At 47.7% G+C, this 26,956-nt stretch overlaps 1 protein-coding gene across 1 annotated transcript in view; it reads right to left on the reverse strand.

The window, feature by feature from the left end:
* The window catches only part of cdk6 (cyclin dependent kinase 6), a 40,467-nt gene that overhangs the window by 6,132 nt on the left and 7,379 nt on the right, over positions 1–26,956 (reverse strand). The window contains exons 4-5 of the mRNA XM_062529284.1: positions 21,862–22,029; positions 7,339–7,448 (exon numbers count right to left, since the gene is read on the reverse strand). Coding sequence (XP_062385268.1) covers positions 7,339–7,448; positions 21,862–22,029 — 278 coding nt within the window. The remainder of the gene's footprint in view (positions 1–7,338; positions 7,449–21,861; positions 22,030–26,956) is intronic.

Consider the following 26,956-nt stretch of genomic DNA (forward strand, 5'->3'; position numbering starts at 1 on the left):
TGTTGTGGTGCCTGTGCGAAGCGTAAGCCTCCATTAATGTGTCTGTGACAGCAGGCTGAGTTTTCCTCCAACACCGGAGTAGAAGCACTGATCCCAGGTGTCCTTTAATCTCTAACAGGTGGCCTTTTATAAAAAAAAAAGGCCAGTGAATCACCTGTGGGTGTGTGTTGGGGGGGGGCAGGGTGTAAGGGTAGAGAGAAAGGCAGAGAGAGGGGCGGAAAAAGGGAGAGTGAGCAAGATAAAGCTTGAGAAAGAAAGAAAACAGAGAGAAAGAAAAAGAGAAAGAGGAACGCGGTTTTTCGTAAAACGATCAAAGGGCACCTCGCCCGTGCCTCCAGGTGGCTTTGGATCGTCGCCAGGCTCTACCGCGGCTCGGCCTGCTAGGTCTGCTCTGCTCGGTGTGTGTGTGTGTGTGTGTGTGCTGCTCCACGTTGCACGGCGGCGCGCTGCGGTGTGTGCCGTGCCGTCTTGTGCCGCGCCGACTGACGGGGCTGACTGCTGCGCTCGTCTCGCCTCACATTCACTGCACACCTGAGTCTGAGGGGAGCCACAAGTGCATGCGCACACACACACACACACACACACAGACACACACACACACAGACACACACACACACCTATACAGGCGTGCCCAGCAAGCACATTAGCTGTGCCCTTGAGTGTGACTGCTGTGGTGAGCCTCAAACTTAGAACTCATGGATATAAATAGTTCACTGCTGATAGCACCCCCCAGCCCCATTTGTTTGACTGGATAAAACGGTTATGTCATAAAAGGCTTAGTCCTACTTGTCATTGCATTACGTCCACATATAGCAGCAGGAAATTAGCTATTAGCGAAATCGTTTACAAAGCATCTCCCTGTTGGTGCTAGTTCCTCACAATTAAGAAGAGTTTGCTAAACTAAACTACACAAACCCTATGACTACCTGGGTTACGCGTTCAGTGGAAAACGTTTCGCACAAATGACACATAATAGGAATGTGCACTCCGCTTTAACGATGTTATGAGGCCTGTTGTTCTATCCACACAGAATCGTTAGTTGTCATTCTTGTTTGATTCAGACATGTTATCAAGCGGCATTGGGACTCTGGCCAAACAAAAATAACCATATGTGAATTCTTCAGATAACTTTGTCTCATAACGAGTCAGATGGCTTGCATTCCATCTATTCCCTCTCAAAGAAATTATGTAATAAAATATAAATGTTGATAAATATTTTGGTAACACTTGAGGGTATCTACATAAGAATGACATGACACTGTCATGACACATGACCTAACCCTAACCCTAAACCTTTAACTCTAACCCTAACGCTTACCTGTCATGACAAAAAACAAATGACACTATATGACAGAAGTGTTGTCAAATGTTTATGACTTGTTTATAATGTTTATGACACATTCGCAACAGTGTCATGTCACTCTTATGTAGATACCTTCGAGTAAAGTGTTACCCATATTTCACCTCAACAGAATCAAAGTGTTTCAATGTCCTGGTTGCAAACTATGTTGTTTGTCTGCTTATTCAGTAGCACCGCACTTGATTGACATTTTAACAACCTGATCATTCTTCTGAAATCCCATATAACATGCCAGATTGTTAACTTCACAATAACAAAACATAACAACAAAACATGAACAGCTCCTACTAAACACTCCTCTGTTAGCTTTTTATGACAGTAGCTATCAAGCATGTCCAAAAGAAAAGGCTGTTACAACAAACAAAAAAAATCAGCTCTTATTGGGTTTCTCATAGGAAGATATAAGGAAGAATAAAAACAGACTGAGAAAGGAGAGTAGAGTATTGTAGAAGCACAACTTGAATTGTGCAAATAATCCTCCTCTTGTTTAAGCCCTACTCCAATTTAAGTCCTTCCCAATCTATTCTTATTGCTCACTGATTCTCCTAAGAGGGTTTCTTTCCCTTCGTGGAAACAGGTAAAATCGAATGAATTGCTTTCCTATGGATGGGTGTTTAGGAGTCAGATTAATCATAGACGAGCAATGTTAGTCGAAAGCACACCCAAAAACTGAGTCTCTCTGTCAGTGGCAAGTCAAAAAGTTGGCAACTGCCTTTTTCCCTATCATGGGCAAACAGAACATAACTGTTGATTAACATGGTGCATAATTATATCCATGTAGATTAAACACTCTAGTCAAATATAATCTATTCTAGCCAGCAAAACTGCACATTTTTTATTATTATCTACAGTGTACTTATATATGTACGTGGGTTTGCCACAATGTTATGAAAAATGGCCTAAATTCAACGTTCTAACCTCATTATTTAGCCAATATCTGGTCTATAGCTACCAACATCTTTCTGACATAATCAAATGACAAGCTATCAGGCCACTTAAAGGGACACTTCACCGATTAGCATTCAGCTTTGTATCTTTAGAAAAACAGTCATGTTTTTGAATGGTCGTGCATCCTTCCCTCAGTTTGCCTTGAGATGGGAGAAATACGGATTTCAATGAAACCCATGAGTACGACTTTCTGCTTTCAATGATGTAAATTGATGATTTTTACATCATTGAAAGCAGGAAGTTCAACATTGAAATCCGTATTTCTCCCATCTCAAGGCAAACTGAGGGAATGATGCCCAACCATTCAAAAACATGACTGGTTTTCTAAAGATACAAACCTTAATGCTAATCGGTGAAGTGTCCCTTTAATACACTGAGAAAAGTTTTGCTAGTGGACCTAATTTTTTTTGTTGTAGGCCTACAAGCCGGATGCTAAGGAGAAGAGAGGGCATGAACCCAATTAAGGCCAACATAAACTAAATTTCTCCTCTAATTTCATTCCAGATGAGTTCAGCTGCTGTACCTCAGCTGAACTGAAATCCAGCTGCCCTGTCAAAATGTTGCAGTACCCACTCTGATTGAAATAAGTCTTTCTGTTCTCTGTCAATGTTTGAAACCTACAGTAATGGATGTTAAGTTAAAGGGATATTCCGCCATTTTTGGAAATACGCTCATTTTCCACCTCCCCTCAAGCAAAACAATCGATATTTACCTTGTTCCCGTTCATCCAGCCATTCTGTGAGTCTGGCGATACAACTTTTATCTTCAGCCTAGCATAGATCATTGAATCGGATTAGACCATTAGCTTCTCGCCTGCTAGCTTCATGTTTAAAAGTGACTAAGATTTCTGGTAATTTTCCCATTTAAAACGTGTCTCCTCTCAAGTTAGAAAGTGCAATAAGACCAACTGAAAATGAAACCTGGCGTTTTTCTAGGCTGATTTGACATGGAACTACACTCTCATCTGGCGTAATAATCAAGGCAACTTGCAAACGTACAATAGGCGCAGTGATATCGTACGCAGCATCTGAAAATAGTCCCCATAGACAACAAGCAGTAGTAGTGCCAGTAGGATGCAAGTTGCCTTGATTATTACGCCAGATGAGAGTGTAGTTCCATGTCAAATCAGCCTAGAAAAACGCCAGGTTTCATTTTCAGTTGGTCTTATTGCACTTTCTAACTTGAGAGGAGACACGTTTTAAATGGGAAAATTACCAGAAATCTTAGTCACTTTTAAACATGAAGCTAGCAGGCGAGAAGCTAATGGTCTAATCCGATTTAATGATCTATGCTAGGCTGAAGCTAAAAGTTGTATCGCCAGACTCACAGAATGGCTGGATGAACGGGAACAAGGTAAATATCGATTGTTTTGCTCGAGGGGAGGTGGAAAATGAGCGTATTTCCAAAAATGGTGGAATATCCCTTTAATATAAGATTTTGGCAGCATGTTTGTCAGTGAAACATGTTGGATGTTGTCATGCTGGTTTCATGTAATAGCTGCACCCACATCACTTCCTCCTACTTTCCCACTGTCAGTGAACACAGGTATCATTCATACCTAGTATAGCAGTGACTACATCTAAAAAAATATGTTGATCGGTTTAGCAGTTACAGTAGCTTTTGTCATTAGCACTAGCGCAGAGTTGTTCGCATAAAGCTATAGAGTATATATGAGTCCTGGAGTTATAACTTAACTGTGCTAGATCAGCGCTGTTTTTAGCCACACCGCAAAACAGCCCACTATGCATGACTGTGACAGTTAAGTCCTCATGGTTTTGTTTGACATATAAAAAAAAAGAGAATAGCCTACAACAACACCACAGAAAATGGCAGTTTAACATTTGTCACAGTATGCTCACTGTGGCTTCCTACACAATTTATGAGATGTCCACAGCTCAACCATCAAACAAGCTACATTCATGAATCACCGCATCTTAAATAATATAGGATCTATCTGGTGGTTGTCTGCCATCCAATTGTCTTCTCAAGGGGAAACATAAACAGAGTCCAAGGGTGGGCGCTAATGGTCCATTAACATTAGCTTAATTACAGGAAAGCCACACAGTGTGGAATATATACGGGTCAGGGCCTTCGGTCCAATCAATTACACTGTCAGAGCGCGGGGGCAGAGACACCACCTACTGATCCTATGTCTCGGTACATCAGATTAGGTGTCTGTGGTTGAGTGAAGGGAAAGAGTGAAAATAAAACAGAAGAACACCTCCAAAAACCAGGCCAAGGAACTGTGACTAAGTGCGACCGTGGCTGTGAAAAGGTGGACTCCATCTGACGGGTTTTCCGTATCTCGCCCAGAGAAGGCCGGCCCGCCTGCCTGTCCGCTCGCTCATCCGCCCGTCGGAGGGTCGGCGCGTGGGCGCCACGTGGCAGGCCTGGGAGGCTGCTCTCATGAGGAATCGCAGGGACAGGTGGGCAGCGGAAAGAGAGAGAGAGGGAAACAGAGAGAGAGAGAGAGAGAGAGAGAGAGAGAGAGAGAGAGAGAGAGAGAGAGAGAGAGAGAGAGAGAGAGAGAGAGCGAGGACCGGGGACACACCAAAAGGTCAGTCCCCTGTGTGAGCAAGTAAGCACAGAACATGTGAGTCACCAGGACAGGAAGAGAGATTTTGCTCGTTCGCACCCCCCCCCCCACCTCTCTTTTACATTTTCTCTACATTCTAGCTCTCTTTGACTCTTTCTCTTTCTCTTTCTTCACCTCTGTCTGTAAGAGGTGATAGCCGGGCCTCTCACATCCGTCTGAACACAATGGATACAATCAGCCAACAATCTGTTTATACTGGAAATGGCGGGGGGGGTGATCAAACACACAGACAGACAGACACACACACATACACACACACACACACACTTTCATGCCACGTGCTTTCGCCCACGCAAAAAAAAAGACGCGCACACCCACGCGTGTAAAGCACACACACATATCCACATCTCTTCCGAAACCCACCTGTGATGCCTCGGCCGTTACAGAATGGGGACGTGTGTCCTATTAAGCGCGGCTAGTGGGAAGGAAGTACAAATTGCACAGTGAACCAGTGACTTGGCATCAAGCCCACCTCATGAATGGCTGCTTATCTATAGCCCCATTGAGCTCTCTCTCTCTTTCCCTCTCTCTCTCTCTCTTTCCCCCCCCCCTCTCTCTCTCTCTTTCTCTATGCACCCTTCCTCTGTCACCCTTCCTCTGTCTCTCTCTTTCTCTCTTCCCCCTTCTCTCTCATTCACTCACTCACTCAGTCTTAATTAAGAAATAACAAATATGCTCCTTTAAGGAAAGGTTACATTCCTGCCAAGGGGATGGGATGGGATGGGATGGGATGGGGGGGGGGAGGGATTTCAACTGGCTGCTGTTGCGTCTTGCCATATCAGTGACAGCCTTAGGCTGGCAGGGGGAGAGGTTCGTTAGACCGCACGTTGTCGTGTCTATCATTCCTCTCTCCTGCCTACGACGCCCGAAACCACAGCAACTGTTCCAGATGCAGCATTAACGACTTAATAACTCGACTGCCAAAACAACACTGACATTGCTCTGCGTTGCGGGCGAGTGTTTCTTGTCTATGTGTGTTGTCTTCTTGTATTTCTGCCTCGAGTGAACCGCTACGTGAAGAGCTCAAGGACACTTCAGCAGCAAAGCCAAAGGTTTCGTTTCACCTTTTTTTTGATGGTGGTGACTATGTCTGGGTCTGTGTCTAAGTCCGCGTCTGGGTCCGTGTGTGTGTGTGTGTGTGTATGTGTGTGTGTGTGTGTGTGTGTGTGTGTGTCTGTGTGGTGAGGTTTTGGGAATAAAGTTGTCTCTCCTAATGTCAGCCTATGACTTGACATTCTTATGAGTCCTGGAGCTACTTTAGCAGGTGATCAAGCATGCATGGGTACAGTCCCATTTGAAAAAACAACAACATTGTATCTGATGTTGATGAGATTGGACAGACAGCCTGAGCATGAGCATGTTCAGAGGTCAATAGGCATTCATCTTGCCTGTTGATTCCTCCTTACTGTGCGTTCAGACCAAGAGCGACTTGAGCTTCCAAAATCGCTCTGGACGCCCTGTCAAGGACGCCGTGGGAAGCTTGGATGCTTTGGCCGCTCTGACGTAGTAGCATTCTATGTTCGTTGCTGGTCGTTTGGTCGCTGAACCGCGTCATAGCTCATTACCATAAAGTTAAACCACTTTCAACTTTCTCTAGTCGCTCAAGACGCCCAAAACGCAACGCAGAAGGATTGGTCGCTGCTGGCAGCTGAGAGAAGCCGGCTTCCATTGAAAATGAATGACTTCCAGAATCTTTGGAAGCTCAAGTCGCCCGCGGTGTGAACGCACAGTTAGCATTCATACCAATACAAATCAACACACCTTTCCAATGAACTACTCCTGTTTCCATTTTAAGGTTACACATGCAGGTTACCTGTACAGATTTCAGTGTACTCTATGGCACTATGCCAACGACAATTCATTTAGACTTCCAAATGAAGCATTGACAGTTCCTGTCGAACAAGACTCTGATGGAGGATGTCCTTCAGTCACTCTGAACTGGGTTTACACTGAGACTCTGTCTCCGTTTACTCTCACGATCAGAAATGTCTGAGTAAATATACTATTCACTATGAGAATACTTCACAATTGCATTACTGTTTATTGTATGTGTTGATTACACTGGCATAAACAAAATGCATGGTAATATGAAGGTTGTTACTGTTTTCTCACACAAATCCCATTTGTGTATCAGGTAAAGAGGTCCATCCAGACAGGCTTTCTACCATTTCCTTCTATAATGTTACAAGTGAAATTCAGAGGATCTAGATCTATCGATCATTTCATTCTAATGGAAACTAGAAAGTTTTTTTGTTGTTGCTGCTGTTGTTAATCATTTGATAGCTAGTTAGCATAGCAGGGCACCAAAACACGCTTAAATAAGCACCCAATAAATTATTTTCAATGTCTGTGTGAGGTCTATTCTTAGAGAATCCTGTAACAGTGTATATGTACTCATGTGAGCTTAGCCCTTTTTTTGGTCAGTGTTTCTTACCTCCTTCTGAACATCTCGGCGAAGATGCAGCCCACACTCCACAAGTCTACTGGTGTGGCATAGCTGGACTGTAACAGCACCTCAGGGGCTCGGTACCACAGGGTGACCACCTGTAAAATATCACACACACACACACACACACACACACACACACACACAGAGAGAGAGAGACCGGTAGGATATAAGAGATCATATGACCAACGAAACATTTCAATCATTACACATACAGTACATGGAACCCTATAAAGAGAACTCTATGTTGGTAGGTTTCACAGTGCAAAGTTTGTTGAGTTCAATGCAGTAATAAGTGACTTTGTGAGCAAAGTAGAGAGAGAGAGAGAGAGAGAGAGAGAGAGAGAGAGAGAGAGAGAGAGAGAGAGAGAGTTAGAGATAGTCTCTTGGCATCCCAGCACTGGAATCACTTGTCATGAGTATCCTATTTGGCATTTGTTTAACTGTCTTCGGCTCTGTTTGACTTTGTTTGGTTTTCTGCACACTTGAGAGATGCTCACGGATGACTAAGCACAGCAAAGCGCAATATTTTTGGCACCGTCTCCTTTCACCAAAGACACAAAAGGCACCAAAAAAACAGGGGAGGAAAAAAAAAAAAAAGAATCCAAATCAAATCAAATGAAAAGTCCCCATGCTCCTGAGCTAGGCTTACGTAAGGTATGAAATCATATCTGGCAGTGCAGGTCGCCGAGCTCCCATTTTGGTATGCCGAGATCACACAAAATTTCCATAGCGAGCCACTGGGGATCTCTCCCATGGAGCTTATGAGCGAGTGCCCATTTTTGAAGAAGAAGAAAAAAAAAGGAATAAAATAACAAAAAAAAAAAACACATATCCACGGGCTTCTAGTGGATTAACACCCAGGCTGCCAGTTTATAAGCTGATCCCAGTCGCCCCCAGGCACAAAGGCCTCTTACCCCCCCCTCCTCCTCGCCTTTCCTCGGCTTCTGCCCTCTGCTCACCTATCCGCGATCAATACACAAATCCCAAACGCCGGCGGAGCAGCGGGTAGGCAGCTTGACGCGGGTGGCGCGAGAGAGGCACCAGTAAAAAATGCCTTATACAGACAGCTGGAGAGGGGGGGGACGGGGGGAGGAGGAAGGGAAGGGAAGGGAGGAGGGGGGGGGGGGGAGCGGGGATGTAGGAGACAACGTTTTTGTGTACAGGAGAGACAGCATTGTGGACGGCCACGGCCAGGGAAAGCCTCCAGACGAAACTCAGTGACCCCGCTCGAGAAAGTGGACGCCTTCCAGGTGCTTTCCCTTCGCTTTCCAGCTTTCCGACAGTGCTCTTGGCTCGGGCGAGGGGGGCCGGCAAGAGAGAGAGAGAGAAAAAGAGAGAGAGAGAGAGAGCGCTTGGTCGAGCTCAAGCTTATCAGGGGGGGTGAGGGGTGGGGGGGGGGGGGGGGCGGTGGAGCCAGTGTTTGTAAGCAGAAGCGGAGAATAAAATATGTATTCCAAGGAGCTGTGAGAAAAGAGCTTGACTGCTCAGGACTGCGCTACAGCAGACCAGGTACAGGAGAGAAGTGGGAAGATGGCAAGATGGAGGAACCCTGAGGAGCTCTTACAGTAATCGCCTCCAGGACACAGAGCTAATTTACTGAAAGGACTAAGATCTAATGTTATGATGGCCGCCGCAGATAATCATGTAGCAATGAAACAGCTGTTTGAAATGTTGTGAAATGAAACACTGATCTCTGACATCTTTAGGTTGCCTAATAATCTAATATCTAGAATGGCTTCACAGGAAATGTGCGTCTAAGAGATCAAAGGCTTGTCAGCTTGGTTGTGTGTGTGCGTGTGTGTGTGAGTGTGAGAGAGAGAGTGTGTATGTGTGAGAGAGTGTGTATATGTATGTGTGTGTGTGCGTGTGTGTGTGCGTGTGTGTGTGCATGTCTGTGTGTGTGCGTGTGTGTGTGCGTGTGTGCGTGCGTGTGTGTGTGCATGTGTGCGTGTGTGCGTGCGTGTGTGTGTGCATGTACACGTGCATGTGTATGTGTGTGTTATAGAGATGGGAGGGAGTGCTCACGTTTTTCTGATGTAAAATGTTCAGAGTTATATTTAGAGCAGATCTTGAGCGAAGTTGACACTTCCTTACTGAGGTCTTCCTGGTTTAGCAGAAACAGGGAGGAAGTCATTGCACTTAAAAGGATGTGAAGCTTTAAGTATCTGCAGTCATGTGACTGAACGTACATATGACCCATTCTAAAAATGAACCGAGAGGCTTTCACTGACCCATTCAACATCTGAGTTCATTCAGCTCTCCAACCACAGTTGACACATTTGCACAAACAAATTAAATTCATGCTCACCACTTGTTGGACGGTAACGAGAGCATAGACCAAAAAAAACTGTACGAGAATAGTCTTATCTGTTTGTCTTGCACAACAAACCAAACACGCTGACAGATGCATGCAGTCACATGCACATACATTAGCTTGCGAGAGAGCGCGAAAAAAAAAGAAAAAAAAACTGGGGTAGCAGAGCTGATTTCTAGGAAGAACCACACACACCACTGCTAAGTGATAGTTCAGACGTATATCCGCTCTCCACAGAGTACAAGTCGAGTACAATTATTAGAAGGCTGCACCACAGCGGAGCATAGCGACACGCTAGCAACAGGCCTTGATGGTTCTACCTGCCATCATGGAAAACTCCCAGGGGGGTTGGCGGTGGCGGCAGTGGTGGGGTGTGATGACAATAGTGGGTGCCTGAATCAGATAAGATGACGGGACTGCCACGTATGTGTGTGTGTGTGTGTGTGTGTGTGTCTGTCTGTGCGTGTGTGCATGCAAAATGCATGTACACACACACGCTGCATCTCAGTGCCTCTCTGTCTTGTCGTCTATCTTTTCTTAATCCCTCCAGCGCACATTTTTGCAAATGTCACATGCCGGGTGCACCGGGACAGGAAGTGAGGACTTTTGCGAGGACTTTTGTAGGAAGTGAGGAGTCTTGCAAAAGCGCCATTTTTTTTTTTGCATATGTCGCGATGTCTTGCGGCAGAGAGAGAGAGAGTGGACGATGATGACGGGGGCCCTTACACCCGGCGCTCTGTCAAGGTCCTTCCCCTTCGCAGCCCCTGCCTGCTCTCCCGATGCTGCTGGACTCCGGCTCTTCCCCGCGGGCTTATTTTCATTTCAGCACACAAACAGGCCACTGTCAGTGGCTGCTGCTGGGGCTGAGGAGCTGAGCTGCTGAGCTGTGCTGCCTTCACCCAAGAGCAGTGCTGAGATGGACTCTCTCTCTCTCTCTCTCTTTCTCTCTCTCTCTATCCCTCTCTCTTTTTACTGCCTCCCTCACTCCCTCTGTGTCTCTTATAAACTCTGGTCTGGTTCATGACACAGATAGACCTTCCTACTTGTGTGTGTAGACTTCCTGAGTGTGTGTGTCATGAATCAGAAATGCACGGTGCAGATCTTCATGGAAAAGACTGTATATGTCTCACTGTGTGTTTGCTAGTGTGCTATGAGGCTTAGTGTCTGTGTTGCCCTGCTGTGTTGTGCTGTGCTGTGCCCTGCTATGCTGTGCTGTACCGTGCAGTGCAGTGCTGTGCTGTGCCCTGCTGTATTGTGCTGTGCTGTGCTGTACCGTGCAGTGCTGTACCGTGCTGTGCTGTGCTGTACTGTGCTGTGCTGTGCTGTACCGTGCTGTACTGTGCTGTACTGTGCAGTGCTGTTCCCTGCTGTGCTGTACCGTGCTGTGCTGTGCTGTGCTGTGCTGTGCTGTGCTGTTCTGTACCGTGCTGTGCTGTACCGTGCAGAGCTGTACCGTGCTGTGCTGTGCTGTGCTGTACCGTGCTGTGCCGTGCTGTGCTGTGCTGTGCTGTACCGTGCACTGCAGTGCAGTGCTGTGCTGGGTTGTGCAGAGCAGCACAGCGCTGTGTTGGAGCAGCATGGTAATGTGAGGGTCAGATAAAGAGGTCCAGCCTGACTGCAGATTAAAGGAGAGCATTCTGTGCATTCCTTTCTGGTGAGAACGCTCTCCTCTCTCTCCTCTCTCTCACTCACTCTCTCTCTCTGTCTCTCCCTCTCTCTCACACACACACACACACACATACTCTTTCTCTCCCTCTCCTCTCGCCTCTCTCTCCTCGTGAGTGGGGGGTGCGGAGGGAGGGCGAGAGGGAGGGAGGGAGGGAAGGGGAGGGTGACCAGCGGGCCAGCTGGCCTTCTCCGCTCCTGAGCACTGACTGACCCGAGCCCAACATCCTCTCCTCCTTGTCAGACTTAAGAGACCAAAAGAGAGAGAGAGAGGGAGAGAGAGAGGGGAAAAAACAAAACGCCCTTCCAGACAGGACCCACCACCCCCGTCCCCGACTATGCTATACTCTATACTACTGTACCAGTGTGTGACTTCACTCCAGACCCCCCACCCACCCATCCACCCCAAACTCTGTGCCCCTTACTCAAACACACACACACACACACACACACACACATATGCCCGAAGCCTTTGATTCCTTGTGCGGAATTAAAACAATAGCGGCCCGACGTGATTAAGAGTAAGCCGCGGAGATAGGGGCTGGCAGGGGCCCATGTTTACATTCCATCTCTCTCAAAGGAAGCAAAGGATGAAAGGGCTCCTTCGATATAGAGCCTCCATCCGCATTCTTTCAGGGGACTGGCCCCTAGACACCACTTCTTCTTCTCTTCTTGCCTCTTTTTCTTTTTTTTTTTTTTAAAAAAGGGACCCGTTCGGGAGGCAGAGAGGACGGATGCTGCTTCCTCAGAATGACGACCCGACGCGCTAACAATAGCCCCCCCCCCCCCCCACGCTCATAATAGATGCTGTGATGATAGCGGCGGCCTGAGCGTGTGCTGCGTCTCCCTGGCGATGAGTTTAGCCGATAAGGATGCACATGGTTTGTTGTTTGTCAAACATGGCCCCCGTCGCATGGCCTTCCTCCAAAAAGTCCCTGTGATGGTGTAATGAAGGATACTGCTGCAGGAGTCGAGCCTCGCAAAGCTTCCAGGAGGAAGTGAGCTGGGATTTGCACGTTTGCATGTAGACGCACACATGTCGACGGCATCCCGACATTACACACGTTACGTTGCGGGATGTATCGTTGAGCTGTGAGACACTGCCTCTCATTGTGTCATTGACAGTTTTGCTGACCCGGAATCAAATAGCGGCGAATAATTTGAATTCCATATTTTTCGCATATTTATGCAAACGAGTATAAACCAAAGTCGAAATGCCACCAGGAAGCAAAGTGGTGTCACACAAAACACAGAAGTTACAGTATGCAAGAGGCGAGAGGAGGAATGCGAGTCAAACCCAAAGAGTGAATGTCGACAGCACCCTGAGGGGTCAAACTCTTTCCTCCTGCGCTTGGTGTTTTGTCTCGAGTGAGGGCCATTCTTAGCCCTGCAGTCACACAGGCAGTAAACACCATTATTTTGAAGCTCCTGAGTCATTCGCTTTCTTTCTGTTCGGGGGGTGTGTATGTGTGTGCGTGCGCGTGTGTGTTTCTTTTTTTCCCACCTCCTCTTCTTTTCTTTTTTTTTTCTTTTGCAAAAGAAAGACTATTTAAAATAGCAACAATGCTGTCGAGCCTTGCCAAGAAAGGAGTCCGAGAAAGGGGGGAAAAAAAGAGACATATGAAGTCACAAAGGAGCCCTGCGCATAAACTGTATACAGTTTTTAAAAACTCCACCGCCGCTGCCAAAGTATGCAGGGCCTACAGGAATGCTGCATGGGGCCCTCTCAACTCGAACAAAGAAAGCACAGTCAGGCTCTTTTCCCCAGCATCGCCACATCCGCACATCATTAGTCGGAAAATTCCTGATATATGCTGTAATTTTATTCTGTTTTTTTTCTTCTTCTTCTTCTTCGTAGATACAGGCAAGGCTTTAATATCCAGATGCCACCCTCCAAACCCCCTCCCCACCACCACCACCACCATCCAAAAACCACTACCAGAGTCACCCCCCCCCCCCCCCCCCTTCACCAAAACACACCAGCGCCATCCTCAATCAAGCCCCCCCTCTTGTGTTGGCCTGCAGCCAGGCCCCGTCAACAACCAGCGCAGACAAGCGGCCCAAGAGCAGGGCTGCGCACTGCCCCAAGGACGACCGACAGCAGGGGTCACACAGGAAATACCAAATAAGACGGACGGGACGCGGTAGAGCATTGTGTGTGTGTATGTGCACGCGCATGCATATGTGTGTGTGTGTGTGTGTGTGTGTTTGCCTTCGGGAACCCCCCGCCACACACATGCATGCACGGCACGCACACACACACACACACCTCCCTCTCTCCCTCCCCAGGCCCAAATTTTTTTCCAACCAGTGAAGTTTTGAGAAAGCACTGATTTTCTCTCTCTCTCTCTCTCTCTCTTTCGCTCTCTCTCACATTTTTTCCCCTTCCTTTTTTTCGTCCTCGGAATACTGGAGGAGATATCTAAACATTCCCAGAGTGAGCGGCACGTGCACTCCTGCGTGCCATGTTTTTTCTCTCTCTCTCTCTCTCTCTCTCTCTCTCTCTCTCTCTTTCACTCTCTCTCTCTCCTCCCCTCTTCTCTTTTTTTCTCCCACGGCTGCTGCTGCCTTTGCTGCCGCTGCTGCTGCCTCTCTGTCTTCTGTAACCAGAACACCAGCACATTGTCTGGCTAAGCAAGCGCGGCCCATGCGTCCACATGCCAAACTCTCGCCAGTCAAAGTTCAGTCACACCGGTCACGTGACCGCTCACCCGGAAGCCGCGATTGCAATCATCGATCATAATCAAACCTATTGATCTTGTCAGTTCGGTCGCGCGTTCTTTGATCCAATCTAGCAACTATGGGGTTAATGAGCGCCAGTGCGTCAACACTGGTCCAGATTATTGCTTTCAACGGTCCAGTACAAGACAGGTTTACTGTGTTAGCGAGCGGGGCAGACTAAAAGGTAGTCTGTATATGTTCAATTGTGCATGGAAGTCATTAGTAATGTTTGTATAATGGGAGCGAGGTGAAGGCTGGGTTAGAATTCCTCGCTTAAGTGTGGAAATCAGAGGTGCAGTGGGAACCGGGGGGGCCATCGTTATTTTCCTAGGGACAAAGACATTGCATCACCTGTTATTCCAGGTGTACAATCCGGGTGCTCCAGTTACTCCCCTCCACCCCGGCCCAGTTACAACCATTACTGACAAGTTTCATTTCACTTCCACATTTCGTGTTTTATGATAATGATTCTGTGGTTAAGCCATCCAGAAGGTTTTGAATGCTCGCTTAATTGCTGAGTTATTGGAATCCACAACCTATTAGCTTCTATAGCTATATGCAGCACAGAGCTAATAGCTAAGATAAGCTAATTGTGCAGTTCATTTAGTCAGCTCTTAAGAGTCTAAATAGTCTGCATGCTTAAATAATCATAGTTTTAAGATGAAAAGCTCAGGTGAATATTATCTTAAATGTCATATTTAGACAAGGGTTATCGAGCAAGATTATGTGCATATGAAACCACACTCAGCCTCTGCACCGTACTGATAACTCCTGGGATCTTACACCATCGGTGAAATCATGGGCTGCTGTAACTAAGTAACCAAACAAACGCTCCAAAACCATATGTTAAAAGCAGAACTTCCTCTCCTGACTCGGAAAGCCACCGTAGGACTTGTTATTTGACTGCAGAACACGTTGAGCTCGGCTTTGTCTGTGGTCCATCGACTGATTCATTGTGATTTGCAGCCCATTCGAAGTTTGTCTGCTGGCCAACGCTAACACTTAGACGTGCTATGAGGCGGCGTTCGAGCCAGATATGACAGAGCAGCCGGGCCATCCACTGAGAGAGCCTCGGTTGGTTTTTCGATGAGTCATCTCAACCAGCTTATGCATAGTAACGACAATGATGAGGTTCGCGCCTACGCATATCGAAATCCATATCTGAAACAAAGTTAGCAGTAGCAGCTATCGTGCACAGTCATACGAAGACCAGGGGGAAAGTTCAAATTTTGCTGAGTCAGGTTTGAGTACAAGCCAACCCTTCACACACAGCCTTAGTGTGTGAATTGAGTTAGTTAATTGAGAATATTAGCTTCCTTACCCTTATTACATTTGCATTTATCTATTTAGCAGACTTCAGTGACTTACAGAACAGGGAAGGTATACATTTTATCACTGTAAAAAGTCCCTAGTAATCATTCCCATGACCCCCTAATGCTTTCTAAAATCTTGTTCAGCCACAGTGTGGGGCGGCCATTTCGCAAAGTGGACTGGTAAAGACAGATGGGCGAAGGGGAACCGTTGTTAGTAGGCAGCGTCTGTTGGCACACGCCACTCATTGCACAGACTTTGTTTGTCTGTTTGGGGATGACAACACTAGACCTTCATAATCTGCCACTCTCAATGTTGTGTCTGATTCACACAACAAGCAGAGAAGATTGTAGTGTGATTGTAATGGAGGTCGTGGCACAGTGCTCATGGCAAAAATATGGTCGGTGGTGAATGTTCATACTTCCACACACCTTCTCATCCATGCAGTGGTATCACTTCATCCTAAGAGCTCTCACTTTTATATCTAATAATTAAGTTGTCACTCATATGGATTACTCTTTTATCAGAAGTGATACATATCACAGGCAAAGTGCACATTTAATCAGATTGTCTGTAATATAGCTTATCACAAACTAAGATACAGGTCCTTTTGGAGTCTACAAATGTCGGCTTCTACTAAACACATTTTCACCTCATGCACCTGTATGTCGAAATATGTCAACTTGCACTGTGATTATGTTTTCAGTTTGGTATTGTGTTTTTCATATCCCCTAAATGTGACCTTTGTCAAACATGTCATCAACATTACCAGTGCGTGGGTGATGTGGTTCCAGATTCCAAACATGCCAAGTTAAATACCTGTAGGCCTACCCGACAGCTACAGCTGTGTGAGAAGTGCTTTGAGCTGTAATTCACTTACATAAACCTCTCTGCGCACCAAAGAACTGCATGCACCAAGAAGCAAGAAGACAACTCTGCAGGGGTAAAGCATCTCAAAAACATCTCATCTTACATTCGGTTTTGTTTCACTGGCCCGAAGTGACCAGTCGTGCTTCAGTGAGACATTCCTCATGCAGTCCCATCACAGCAGCAGCAGCACACATCTCCTGCACAGCCATTCACAGCATCTTCTTAAATGGACTCTCTGTGCCCATCTGGTCGGGCAAGCGATGCAAAAACGACATGGTTCCAATTACATGACAATAACTGCCACAATAGGTGAACCATTTTAACCTCGGTGTTTGACTTTGAAACCTGATTGTCAGGATGATGGGACTTGAGAGGAATGAGGATGTTGGCAGACATGGGGGTGAGAGCTAGCTCAGGCGGTGGTCTGTAGGTGTTGCCAGCATGAGGAATTCATTCCATCGTCGGACGGGAAGGAAGTGACAGACCCAAAGGACTCCCACAGCAGTTGTTGTTTTGGAGTTTGTGGTATGCAGGGAAGAGGAAAAGCAAAGCAAAAAAAGAGAGACATTTTCTGGAAAAGTGGGTTTTTGGTGGTCGTGGCGGTGGGGCTTTAGGGGGGCAGCCATTCTTTAAGAAGTCTGCAGAACAGCGTTTAAGCAAGTCCCTTCTCCTGTTGCAAAACAGCTGTATGACTTGAAGGCTCTCTCTCTCTTTCTCTCTCTCTCTCCTCCCCTCTCTCGCTCTCTCTCTCTGCATAATAAAATTTGCAGCAGACAGATTCTATTTTGGTGTGTGCTCTAAATATGGTTTGGAGGAATCGGCTGATAACATTTTGAGGCATTGAGGCCCGGAGACACTGCGGGCCCTGCAAAACAAATAGCGTGGCGCTGCAGGACACGGCAAGCAATTCATTAGCCCCTCATGGGAAGGAATGCGCTTAAAACAGGTTCTGAGACTACCCAGGAGGGGGAAAAGGAGAGAGAGAGAAACCCTAAAAACCACCAGGAAACGTCTCTTGAGACGCTCCTCCCGGGGGGATGATGATTCGTTTGATTTCTGGTCGCTTCCAAAAATATGCAATTATAATCAGCTGGATATAAATTATTAGTGGCATTTGCCTGCTGTTCCCAAATCCAATTTCATGTGCAATGTGGTGCACATGACGCTACCAGAGCCAGGCTCTTAATCGCTTTCATGGGACAATCCAGTCTGTCTCCTATTACAATGACTGCTATCGGCACAGGGGAGGGAGTCCAAAATCAATTTCGGCAACATAGCATCGGTGTTACCGAGTCTGTTTATAGGGGGGACCGTGTGAAAGTTGTTGTGGTCTCAGAGGTACAGTAGACACCATGCCTAGATGACAAAGGCTGGAGATACATCATGCTAGCACATCCATAAAGTCCACTGAGGACAGTACAGTAGAGGAGGATTTATGTCATGGTGGTAAAAGAAATACAGCCATCTTGTGTCGCATCAATCAATATTACAAATAATTTTTACTCAGAATTACATTATAATGTTTACTAACATTCTATGTTTTTTTGAAGGAGTGAAGTCTCAAGATATCATCCATCTTGTTTTTTGGGGTTTTTTTTTAATCACAACGAATTGTAGAACTCAAAACATGGTTGCTGTCTTTTGATTTGGTCGATTTCTCTGGTATCAGGTCCAGCAGGTTTGGCCCTGCAGCCAATGAATGTGATGGATGGGGCCATTTTGCGTCCCTATCTGACCCCAGCAACTGACACTGTAACTCTGTGCCAAAGATTCATGCCTGAATGGTGCACGTTTCAGTGCTGCCGAAGTGTCAAGGCGCTTGACTAGCCCAGGTCCCGTCACGTCTGGTCTTGCCAGGTCCGGTAGAGTGTTTTCTCGACCTCTAGCCTACACCTAAGAAGTCCTTTCTTTTCAGAAAATCAGGGGGTGGCTGAAAAGTGTCAATTTATTTCCATTTCAATAGCTGAAGTCCCCGAATCAGGTTGCGGTGTGTCAGCACATGTGGTTGCGAGTGCTTTCCTTAAGCTCTTGAAAACATCATGAAGAGGCCATCTTCCTCTCAAGCTTCATCGGTGGAACACTTGTTGCCATGCTTGTTTTAAAACAACTACAGTAACGGGAGCCGCATGGAACTTGGTTGAAAATAGTCACTGGCTAACAGAAGTACTTTATAAACAGATGGACTGAAGCAACATCAGAAAAAGATCAAGATCGGTGGGAAAATATATGTGAAGACAAAAGCGGAAAAAACCATGACTCAACGCATAACATATACCGTCAACAACTCCGTCACATACACATTGTTTTGAGGGCATGAACTGAGAGAATGACTGTTTCCCCCTGCATGGTACATGAACACCATCACTAAGGCATAGAAAACGTGTAACGCACTGAGAAAAGATCCCAATCTCATCTCCATTGGCCCATGTCATGCAAATCTATCCGTGTAACCTTTGCATGAGTGAGTTGTGGCGGTCGGTGCATGGGAGTGACCCCCTGGGTTCAAGCCGTTCGTTCCCTTTCAGCTACTACAGTGTTCCCAACAAGCTGTCTGCTGCCACAGCCAATGCCACTAGCCGCCTCCGCCGCCGCTGCTGCTGCCACCACCGTGTTCATTCCTGGAGTCAGAAGCTTAGTGCTGTCAATCAGACGACGTGGACAAGGACTGGGGTGGGGGGGTGAGGGTGGGGGGTTGGGGGGGGGGGGTTGGAGTCCATCTGAATGCGCCACAATGCAGTAGGACCCAGGAGAATTGTATGGTCATGCTAATCTCTAACTCTGTACTGCCAGATGGGTGGTCTGGGTCTGTCGTGCTTTCTGCCATTTCCCTCTCTCTCTCTCTCTCTCTCTCTCATGTCATGGTGACTGGAAGGGGGGGGGGGGCGGTTGTGAGGTTGGGTTGGTGGGGGGTGGGGGTGGGAGTGGGGGCGCAGAGTGGGGTGACTAGAAGTCAGTCTCCAACAAACATCAGGCCAAAGGAGATTACGGAGAAATAATAGCCAAGGCCATTTTGCAAAAAAGAAATTCCAACATGTCATGAAAACTTAGTTTTCTCTTGCTGGCTGGTGGTCCTCTTTGCAACATAAAGCCCCCTGTTAGACATGTACAGTGAAGGCCCTTGACACTCAACACACATTTATGGAAGGAAAAATGGCCGGGTTCACAGAAGAAGGTCCAACATGAGATAAATTACACACTTCTCATAAAGAGATGACAGAGTGCTGCCGTTTCAGTTAGAGAAAATCCCCACCAGAGCTCCTTATGCAAATGTGCTGCTTATGTTTTTTTCCCCCTCAGCCGAGTCATGTCATGAATGTGTCTCAACCCCAGACCAGCCTCATTTGAATCAGGCCACCTCTCTCAGGACAGCCTCCTGCTGCCTATGCGTCATACAACAAACACACACACACACGCGCACACACACACACACACACACACACACGCACACATACATTAACCCACATGCACGTGCCTCATGCACCGTGCACACATACATACATACACAGACACACTCACACACATACAAACACACACACACATCTTTCACATGCACCCACATCCCCCATAAAGCTGTTAGCCTGGTAAAACTAGACAGTATACACTCTAGTGGTTTACTAAGACTGCACTGCGGGGGCGGCCACCACCATTGACTGTGGAAGAGGGTAGGAGGTTTCATGTCGTCGTAATGACCGTTTCCATTTTTTCAAGGTGTACAGTAACGGTGGGAAAAAGAAGAGGAATTTGTTTCCCCTTTTTCTCTTGTCTGTTTGGTTTGGCTGCGAGGGAGGGCAGGTGACAGGGGGATTCCAGAGGAGGGGGGAACCAATCAGGGAGGACAGAGATCCGTATGCCGGAGCGTCGGTTCACACGCTACTATCCCTCCTAGGATCTCCAATTCTCTTCTCCCCCCCTCCTCTCTCTCTCTCTCTTCTCTCTCTCTCTCTCTCTCTCTCTCTCTCTCTCTCTCTCTCTCTCTCTATCTCTCTCTCTACTCACACACAATCTCTTTTCCTCTTAGCCCTTCAATCCCCAAACTCACTTCTTTCAGCTCCACAATACACCTGATCTCTCTGGTATCTTAGTCTCTCAGTGTAACGATGCCGTCTTCCATCCACCAAGCTCCTTTTACTACTCTTAGTCTCCAGCTCTCCCCAAACGGCCCCCCTCCACAACCCACAAAGGCTGCGAAGAGCACGGAGGTACTTTCTGGTGTCTCGGGTGGATTCCCAGGTGAGAGTAGGGCGAGCACGCATGAGCGAACCCAAGTTTAAAATGAGCGCGGCCCTAGTGAAGGTCGTTGGGTTTGGCGTACAATGACTCCGAGCCGGCACGCTCGCAAAACCACCGAAACCACACAAATGACACGACACGAGGGATCGCCGTCAAGCCATCAAGGCAGGCGAGGCAGAAGAGGCAGACACGGAAACAATGAATTCACAGTCGCTCTTGAACTTCACAGTCATTCAAGTTGTTCGCCGTTGAGGTACCAATTGATGACATTTTCTGGTAAACAGTAAACATAAAGTGTATATAGTTGACTAGGAACCGACAGGGGAAAGATATGTTGTTGATGTTCCAGTGTTATTTGCTTTAGCTCGGCGCTAGCTCCACACAAAGAGAACCGCATGGTTGTTAATCTCCCAAAGGTACAGCAGACTGAGGGGTCTTGTCCCTGTCGTCCTCTACAAAAGAGCGAGAGAAAGAACGAAAGAGAGGGTGAAAAAAAAACCCACACAAAGTCCTTTCAGACGACGACGACGATGTAGCCTATCTCTTGACATCAGAACCCTCCGCGAGAGGCTTGGACTTCAAAGAGCGGGGGCCGCAGGAATTCACCGGGCCCGACCCGATCTTGTGATCGATTTCACCTGAGCCCTTTGCCACTCTGTGAATCCTGGGCCCCTCCGACCGCCGCTGTCATTCTCACTTTACAGATTACATGCACAAGGCTCTTTGGGGCGGCTGTCTTATTGGTGGCCATCTCACGCTTGTCACATCTGATTGGTGGCTTTCCACACCAGTCTCCAGGGACCGACCAATCATTTCGCCGTCTGCCACATGTGTCACATTCCTCAAAAGACAACAATGGAGGAAAGACCTGGAATATTATTGTAGAGAACTTTGCCAACATAGACAGCCTTTGCAAACATGTGTTTGAGGAATGAGAAATAGAAAGAGAGCTGACAGATCAAAGACAATACAGTGTGATAAAAAAGAACAACAGCTAAGGAGATAAGATTGGAGAGAGAGAGGGAGAGATAGCGAGAGAGAAAGAGGGATCAGGTTTTCAGAGGAAAGGCCTCAAGCAAGCCTTTTGTCCCTGATGAACAACCCTTTGTCTTTGGGATGTGGGAGCAAAATGCTTATGAGACATTTGCTATATTTAGAATCCCCTTCCTTAGAAATCCCACTATTGTAAGAGAATGGATTTTGGAGGACTACACCAGGGAGAGCCAGGACCTAGTATGCACTTCAATAGCCTCCATTGACTTACATGGAGATGGATCACTGACAGATTTCTGTGCTCAGTTTTGTGGGGACCATTTGGCTGCCTTTTTTATGTAGAGTTAACTCCCTCTATGGGGTAGGAGGGGATGGGGGGGTGGGGGGGCTGAGGTAGTACTCACCACTGAGGTAAGGGCCATCTGAAAGCTGTATATTCGCGCCAGGCCAAAGTCAGCCAGCTTGATCTGACCACCGCTGGTTACCAGAATGTTCTGTGGCTTCAGGTCTCGGTGCACAACACGGTGAGAGTGAAGAAAGTCCAGACCCTGAAGCAGCTGGTACATCATATCCTGAAAGAGAGACAGAGCGGGAAGAAGAAATAGAGAATAAATAAGAATTAACTTACAAAACAATTACAATTGATACTCACTGTTATTTGCTGTTGTAAATTGTTGTAAAAATTCATGTCAGTGTCAAATAAGTTCAACATTATTTGCAGAAGTAAGAACCTTGAGGTGTTCACAACTATGCAGTATGACAAACAAAATGGCTGACACTGCATACACTAATCAAAACTGCATTAGTCTGTATTTAGATGTGTAGCCTCTCAAAGCATCGTATGAAATGAAACTTCTGGATTGACTGGTTAGGAAATCCCTTAAATTGCAGCAGCCAAACCAGACTGCAGAACCAGAATAGCCTCTGTTTTCTTTTTTCTTTTTTTTTAAACTCCTCTGGTTTTGTCTGTTTCCGCCAGCTAACTGATATGCTAGCACTCTCGCGGTGACTGGAACCAAGGAAAGCGGGGTTTGTTTCTCTTTTTTTCTATTATTTTTTTTTCTCTCTTTTCGTTTTTTAAGAGACTGTGGTCCCTTTAAAAGCAGGAGTGCGGCAGATGTTGATAACTGACACGGCTGCGCCGAGGCAGGAAAAGCCTGGCAGCCGTGAGGCCCTGTTTGCAGCGGCCGGGCCTCCGCTTCCCTGCAGCTGCCGTCTCCAGATCACGGCGGCTAATTGTGGATCCACTTGTTTCGGGGGTCTCAGGGACAGCCTGAGAGCAGAGCCTAATGCCACAGGCATTCAGAGAGCGAGAGAGAGAGAGAGAGAGAGAGAGAGGGAGAGGGAGAGAGAGAGGGAAGGAGAGAGAGGGAGAGAGAGAGAGAGAGAGAACGAATGGGAGAGAGAAGGGGGAAAGGAGAGGGAGAGAAAGAGAGAAAGAAAGAAAAGATCGAATATGCTGAAAGGCTCAACGGCCATTTCCTCTTGTGGAACTTGCATAACGACATAAGGAGAACCTGATGGCCATGGTGGTTATGGCAGTTGTAGGGGCAAGCCTGAGCGATAGTGGAGGAGTCAACAACAAGTGGCCGACAACAGGGAGGGGGAAAAGAGCGCGAAAAACACTGAAACAAAACTAAAAAAGAAAAAAAAAAAAAACCCACACACACACACACACACACACATGAGACAAAGAAAGAGAAAGAGAAAGAAAGATAGAAGCGTTTATTAGAGTCGCGGTGGTGTCGACGTGGTTTCGGGGGGCTCGAGGAGCCGAGGGGTGGAGGGGTGGAGGACTGGGGGGGGGGGAGAAAAGGGGGGAGAAAAGGGGGGGTGGGGAGGGCGGTCACAGTTGCTGCACGAATTCACTTCACTCCGTCCTGTGCCGCCCGCAGCAGTCCCAGTCGTACCCCCCAAAAAGCCCACGTCCAAGACCTCACAAGTGACATGGCGCGGGGCCCACCGCTCCCATTCACTGGCCAGCCAGCTGGTGAGTGATTAAAACCGCTGAAACAATGGTGTGCACACTCAAGCAGAAAGCATTTGCAAACGGCGCGGGCCCGGCCATGCTGGTTGTGTGTGTGTGTGTGTGGGGGGGGGGGGGGGGGGGTGAGAATAGCATGGGTTGAGGGTTGTAGGGATAGATACGGGGGCAGTGGGGTACACCTTACAATGTGAAGAAAGGGGATCAGGGCCCAGGAAACATGTGTGTGTGTGTTTGTGTGAGGGACCGAGTCAGTGAGTGAGTGTGTGTGTGTGCGAGTGAGTGAGAGAGGTCCTAGGCTGCGTGGTGCAAGCATAAACAAGGCCTTCTTTTTGAATGTCCCCCCAGCCATGACCTGACAGACCCAGGGACCTGTGGAAGAGGAGGCAGTTATTTCGGGGGGGCTGACACAATGGTATCATCCCCCCCCCCCCCGCCCCACGCACATATCCACCACCACCATCAACCCCCCCCCCCCCCCACCCCTTGAGTTCCTCTACGTTTGCTTTAAATAGCCATTTCACCATGTTTCCTTTTGATGCCATTGGAAATAAGACAAACAAACACACGCGCGCACGCGTGCTGTCACACACACACACACACACACACACACACACACACACACAGAGAGAGACACACACACACACACACGCACACATTATCTCATGAAGGTGACTATGGGACAAACACAAACGCTTCGGTGGGCTATTGTTTGTCACCCATGAGCTAACCCATGACAGCTGTACTCAGCAGATTTGCTGAGGCCTTAAAAGTCAGGATGACTGGAGCGTGAGCAAGCTGCTTCCTAATGAAATCTGCTCCTCCGCTCCGGAAATTTATATGTACACTCCTCTCACAAAAAGAGAAAGACAATGAATCCAATCACTGTATCAGCTGACCATCTCAGTTCAGATTTAGGTCCGTCCTGAGGGTTTTCTGAGTGTGTGTGTGAGTGTGTGTGTGTGTGTGTGTGTGTGTGTGTGTGTGTGTGTGTTTGTGTGTCTGTTTGGGTGTATGGTTTTGTATATTTGTTTAATGTAACTATTGTATTGTTGCTATTTGTATGTCACTGTGGACAAAAGCGTCTGCTAAATACCGTAACCATATACATAACCATGCATAAGTCCATTCCATATATGTTTAGTCTGTCAGTGTGTGTGTGTGTGTGTGTGTGTGTGTGTTAGTGTACAGTATCTCTCTCTCTCTCTCTCTCTCTCTCTCTGTGTTTGTGTGTGTGTGTGTGTGTATCTTTGTATATATAATGTGTGTTTCTGTGTATAGCATATGTGTGTGTGTGTGTGTGTGTGTGTGTGTGTGTGGTGTAATCTAACACCCCGTGCTGTGTGGAGAGACCGGGAGCACTTTGAAGGACTGCTGCTGCTGCTGCTGCTACTGCGGGCAGCCTGTGGGCACTGGCCCGAGCGGAGCGGAGGCCCACACCGTGTCCATTCAGCGCAGGAATGCAGCGGCCTGACACTCGAGTGTCCACCTGAAAGGACCCTGCTGGGGAGGAGTGCTTCCCTCTCCACACCCACCCCAGACTAGAACAAAAGAGTGACCCAAGTCACACCTGTTGATCGGAGCACCCCCACCACCACCACCCCACCAGAGAGAATGAGGGAAGGAGAGAGGGAGGGAGGGAGGGAGAGAGAGAGGGAGAGAGAGAGAGGGAGGGAGGGGGGTGAGGAAGCAGGTTTGAGGCAGAAACTCAGAGTCGAATGAAAGAGAAATAGAAAAAGAAAAAAGAAGGGGGAAAAAGTCCTCACCGCCCACCCCAACAACTCCCTCCACCAGCAGCATCCAAACCAAACCTTAAAAAAAGCAGTCAAAACACAGCCTCCAGTGAGAGCAACAGAAAGAGAGAGAGAGAGAGCGAGAGAGAGAGAGAGAGAGGGAGAGAGAGAGAGAGAGAGAAAGCCTTCCCTCCCCAACTCTTTCTCATGCTAATACTGGAGAGGCGGCCATATTGTTTATTGTGGCCGGGCACAATGCAGGACATCTGCCTGTTAGCGTTAGTGTAATTCCCTCCCCATGCTTCATTAAGCTCCCCTTTATGACCCTGGAGACGGGGCCCTGCGAGGCGTGCGGGGCCCGCCGAGGCCCCCAGCCCAGCCCAGCCCGGCCCAGCCCAGCCGCACTCCCCCAAGGCAAGGGGGAGCCGCTTGATGTCCTTCCAGCTCATTTCATTCCTGGGGCCTCTTTCATCAATTACCATGCGGTGGGTCTAAAATGGGGCAGGAGTGGACAGGATGGGTGGTGTGTGTGTGTGGGGGGGGGGGGTAGGAGGGTGGTAGTAGGGAGGAGGTGAGGGTGGGTGTGTGTGGGGGGGCAGAGGGGGTAGGTTTAATGTCAGTAGGGGGTGAAGGCCTCTGCAATCTGGTGTCCTCTCTAAATGAAGTTGTGGCGATTCGGGGAGGGTGAGGGTCTCAATGGGTGTGTGTGGGGGATGGTGGGGAGTGGGGTTTGGTGGCGAAGTGGAGTGGGATGGGATGGGATGGGGGGTCAAAAAGGGTTAGGAGTAGAGAAGAGTGGTGGCGCAGGGTAGGGTAGGGGGGGCAGACTGTGGCTACCATCTTTGGGCAATCGGCAGCGTTTGTCCTCACTGAACCGGTCCGGTGGCACCAGATCGCACTCAGCTAAATTGGCACCACTCAGTGGGGGAGGGAGGGCAGGGGAGCACTCGCCAACCAGCTTCTGGATCCTTCTAATTGCTGGCATGGAGGTGCTTCTCTATGAGGAACAGGGGGGGGGGGGCTTCAAATGTTCCACCAAAACGCACACTGAAGTGACTCTTTTGTATCCTCCCGCGACTCGCGTAGAGTAGACACTCTCGGTTCTGGTCATCCTCCACTGCAGTCAACAGAGAGAAGACGCTGGGACGGGTCCGGGCCCGATTGGGGCTGGATCGGTTCCGGACGCTCCTGCCATATGGGCAGGTTCCCCCTGTTCTCCGTTTAAAGGAGTCATTGTAGTCTGGAGCGGGAGGACATTTTCGTCCACGTTTCCACATCACTGATTTCCTGACCAAGTGTCAAGGGTTTTTTGGAATGGGGGGGGGGGGGGGGGACATTTCCATTTCCCTTCAATGACTGCAGTCATGAATATCCTTAATACTCTTAATCTCTTACAAAAATAGAAGGCAGAATACAAACGGAATAGGGTCTTTACACTTCCTCATTTTAGGTTGCTGAATTTAAAAAAAAAATTCCAACCATTATACATCTACTTGTACAAAAAATGACATGGACAAAGAAAGACAGTGAAACGGGGACAAGCGGTGGACAAAAAAAGTGATTTTCCTTGTTCACTGTAATAAGCTGTTTTAGGCTACAAAAGTAGCACAACTTTTCTATGAAAGGGGGATTTTTTGGTCAATCAACACTCAGTCGGCAACAATCAATTTGAAGAGGAGTAGCCACTGAGAACGCTTTCCCATACAACAGTGTAACAAAACCCAAAGCCTGAGGTGAGAGAGAAGAGACTGAGAAGTCAAAGTGTGGGAACGGGTAAAAATA

This window comes from Sardina pilchardus, chromosome 24 (assembly GCF_963854185.1).
Source record: "Sardina pilchardus chromosome 24, fSarPil1.1, whole genome shotgun sequence".
Lineage (NCBI taxonomy): Eukaryota > Metazoa > Chordata > Actinopteri > Clupeiformes > Clupeidae > Sardina > Sardina pilchardus.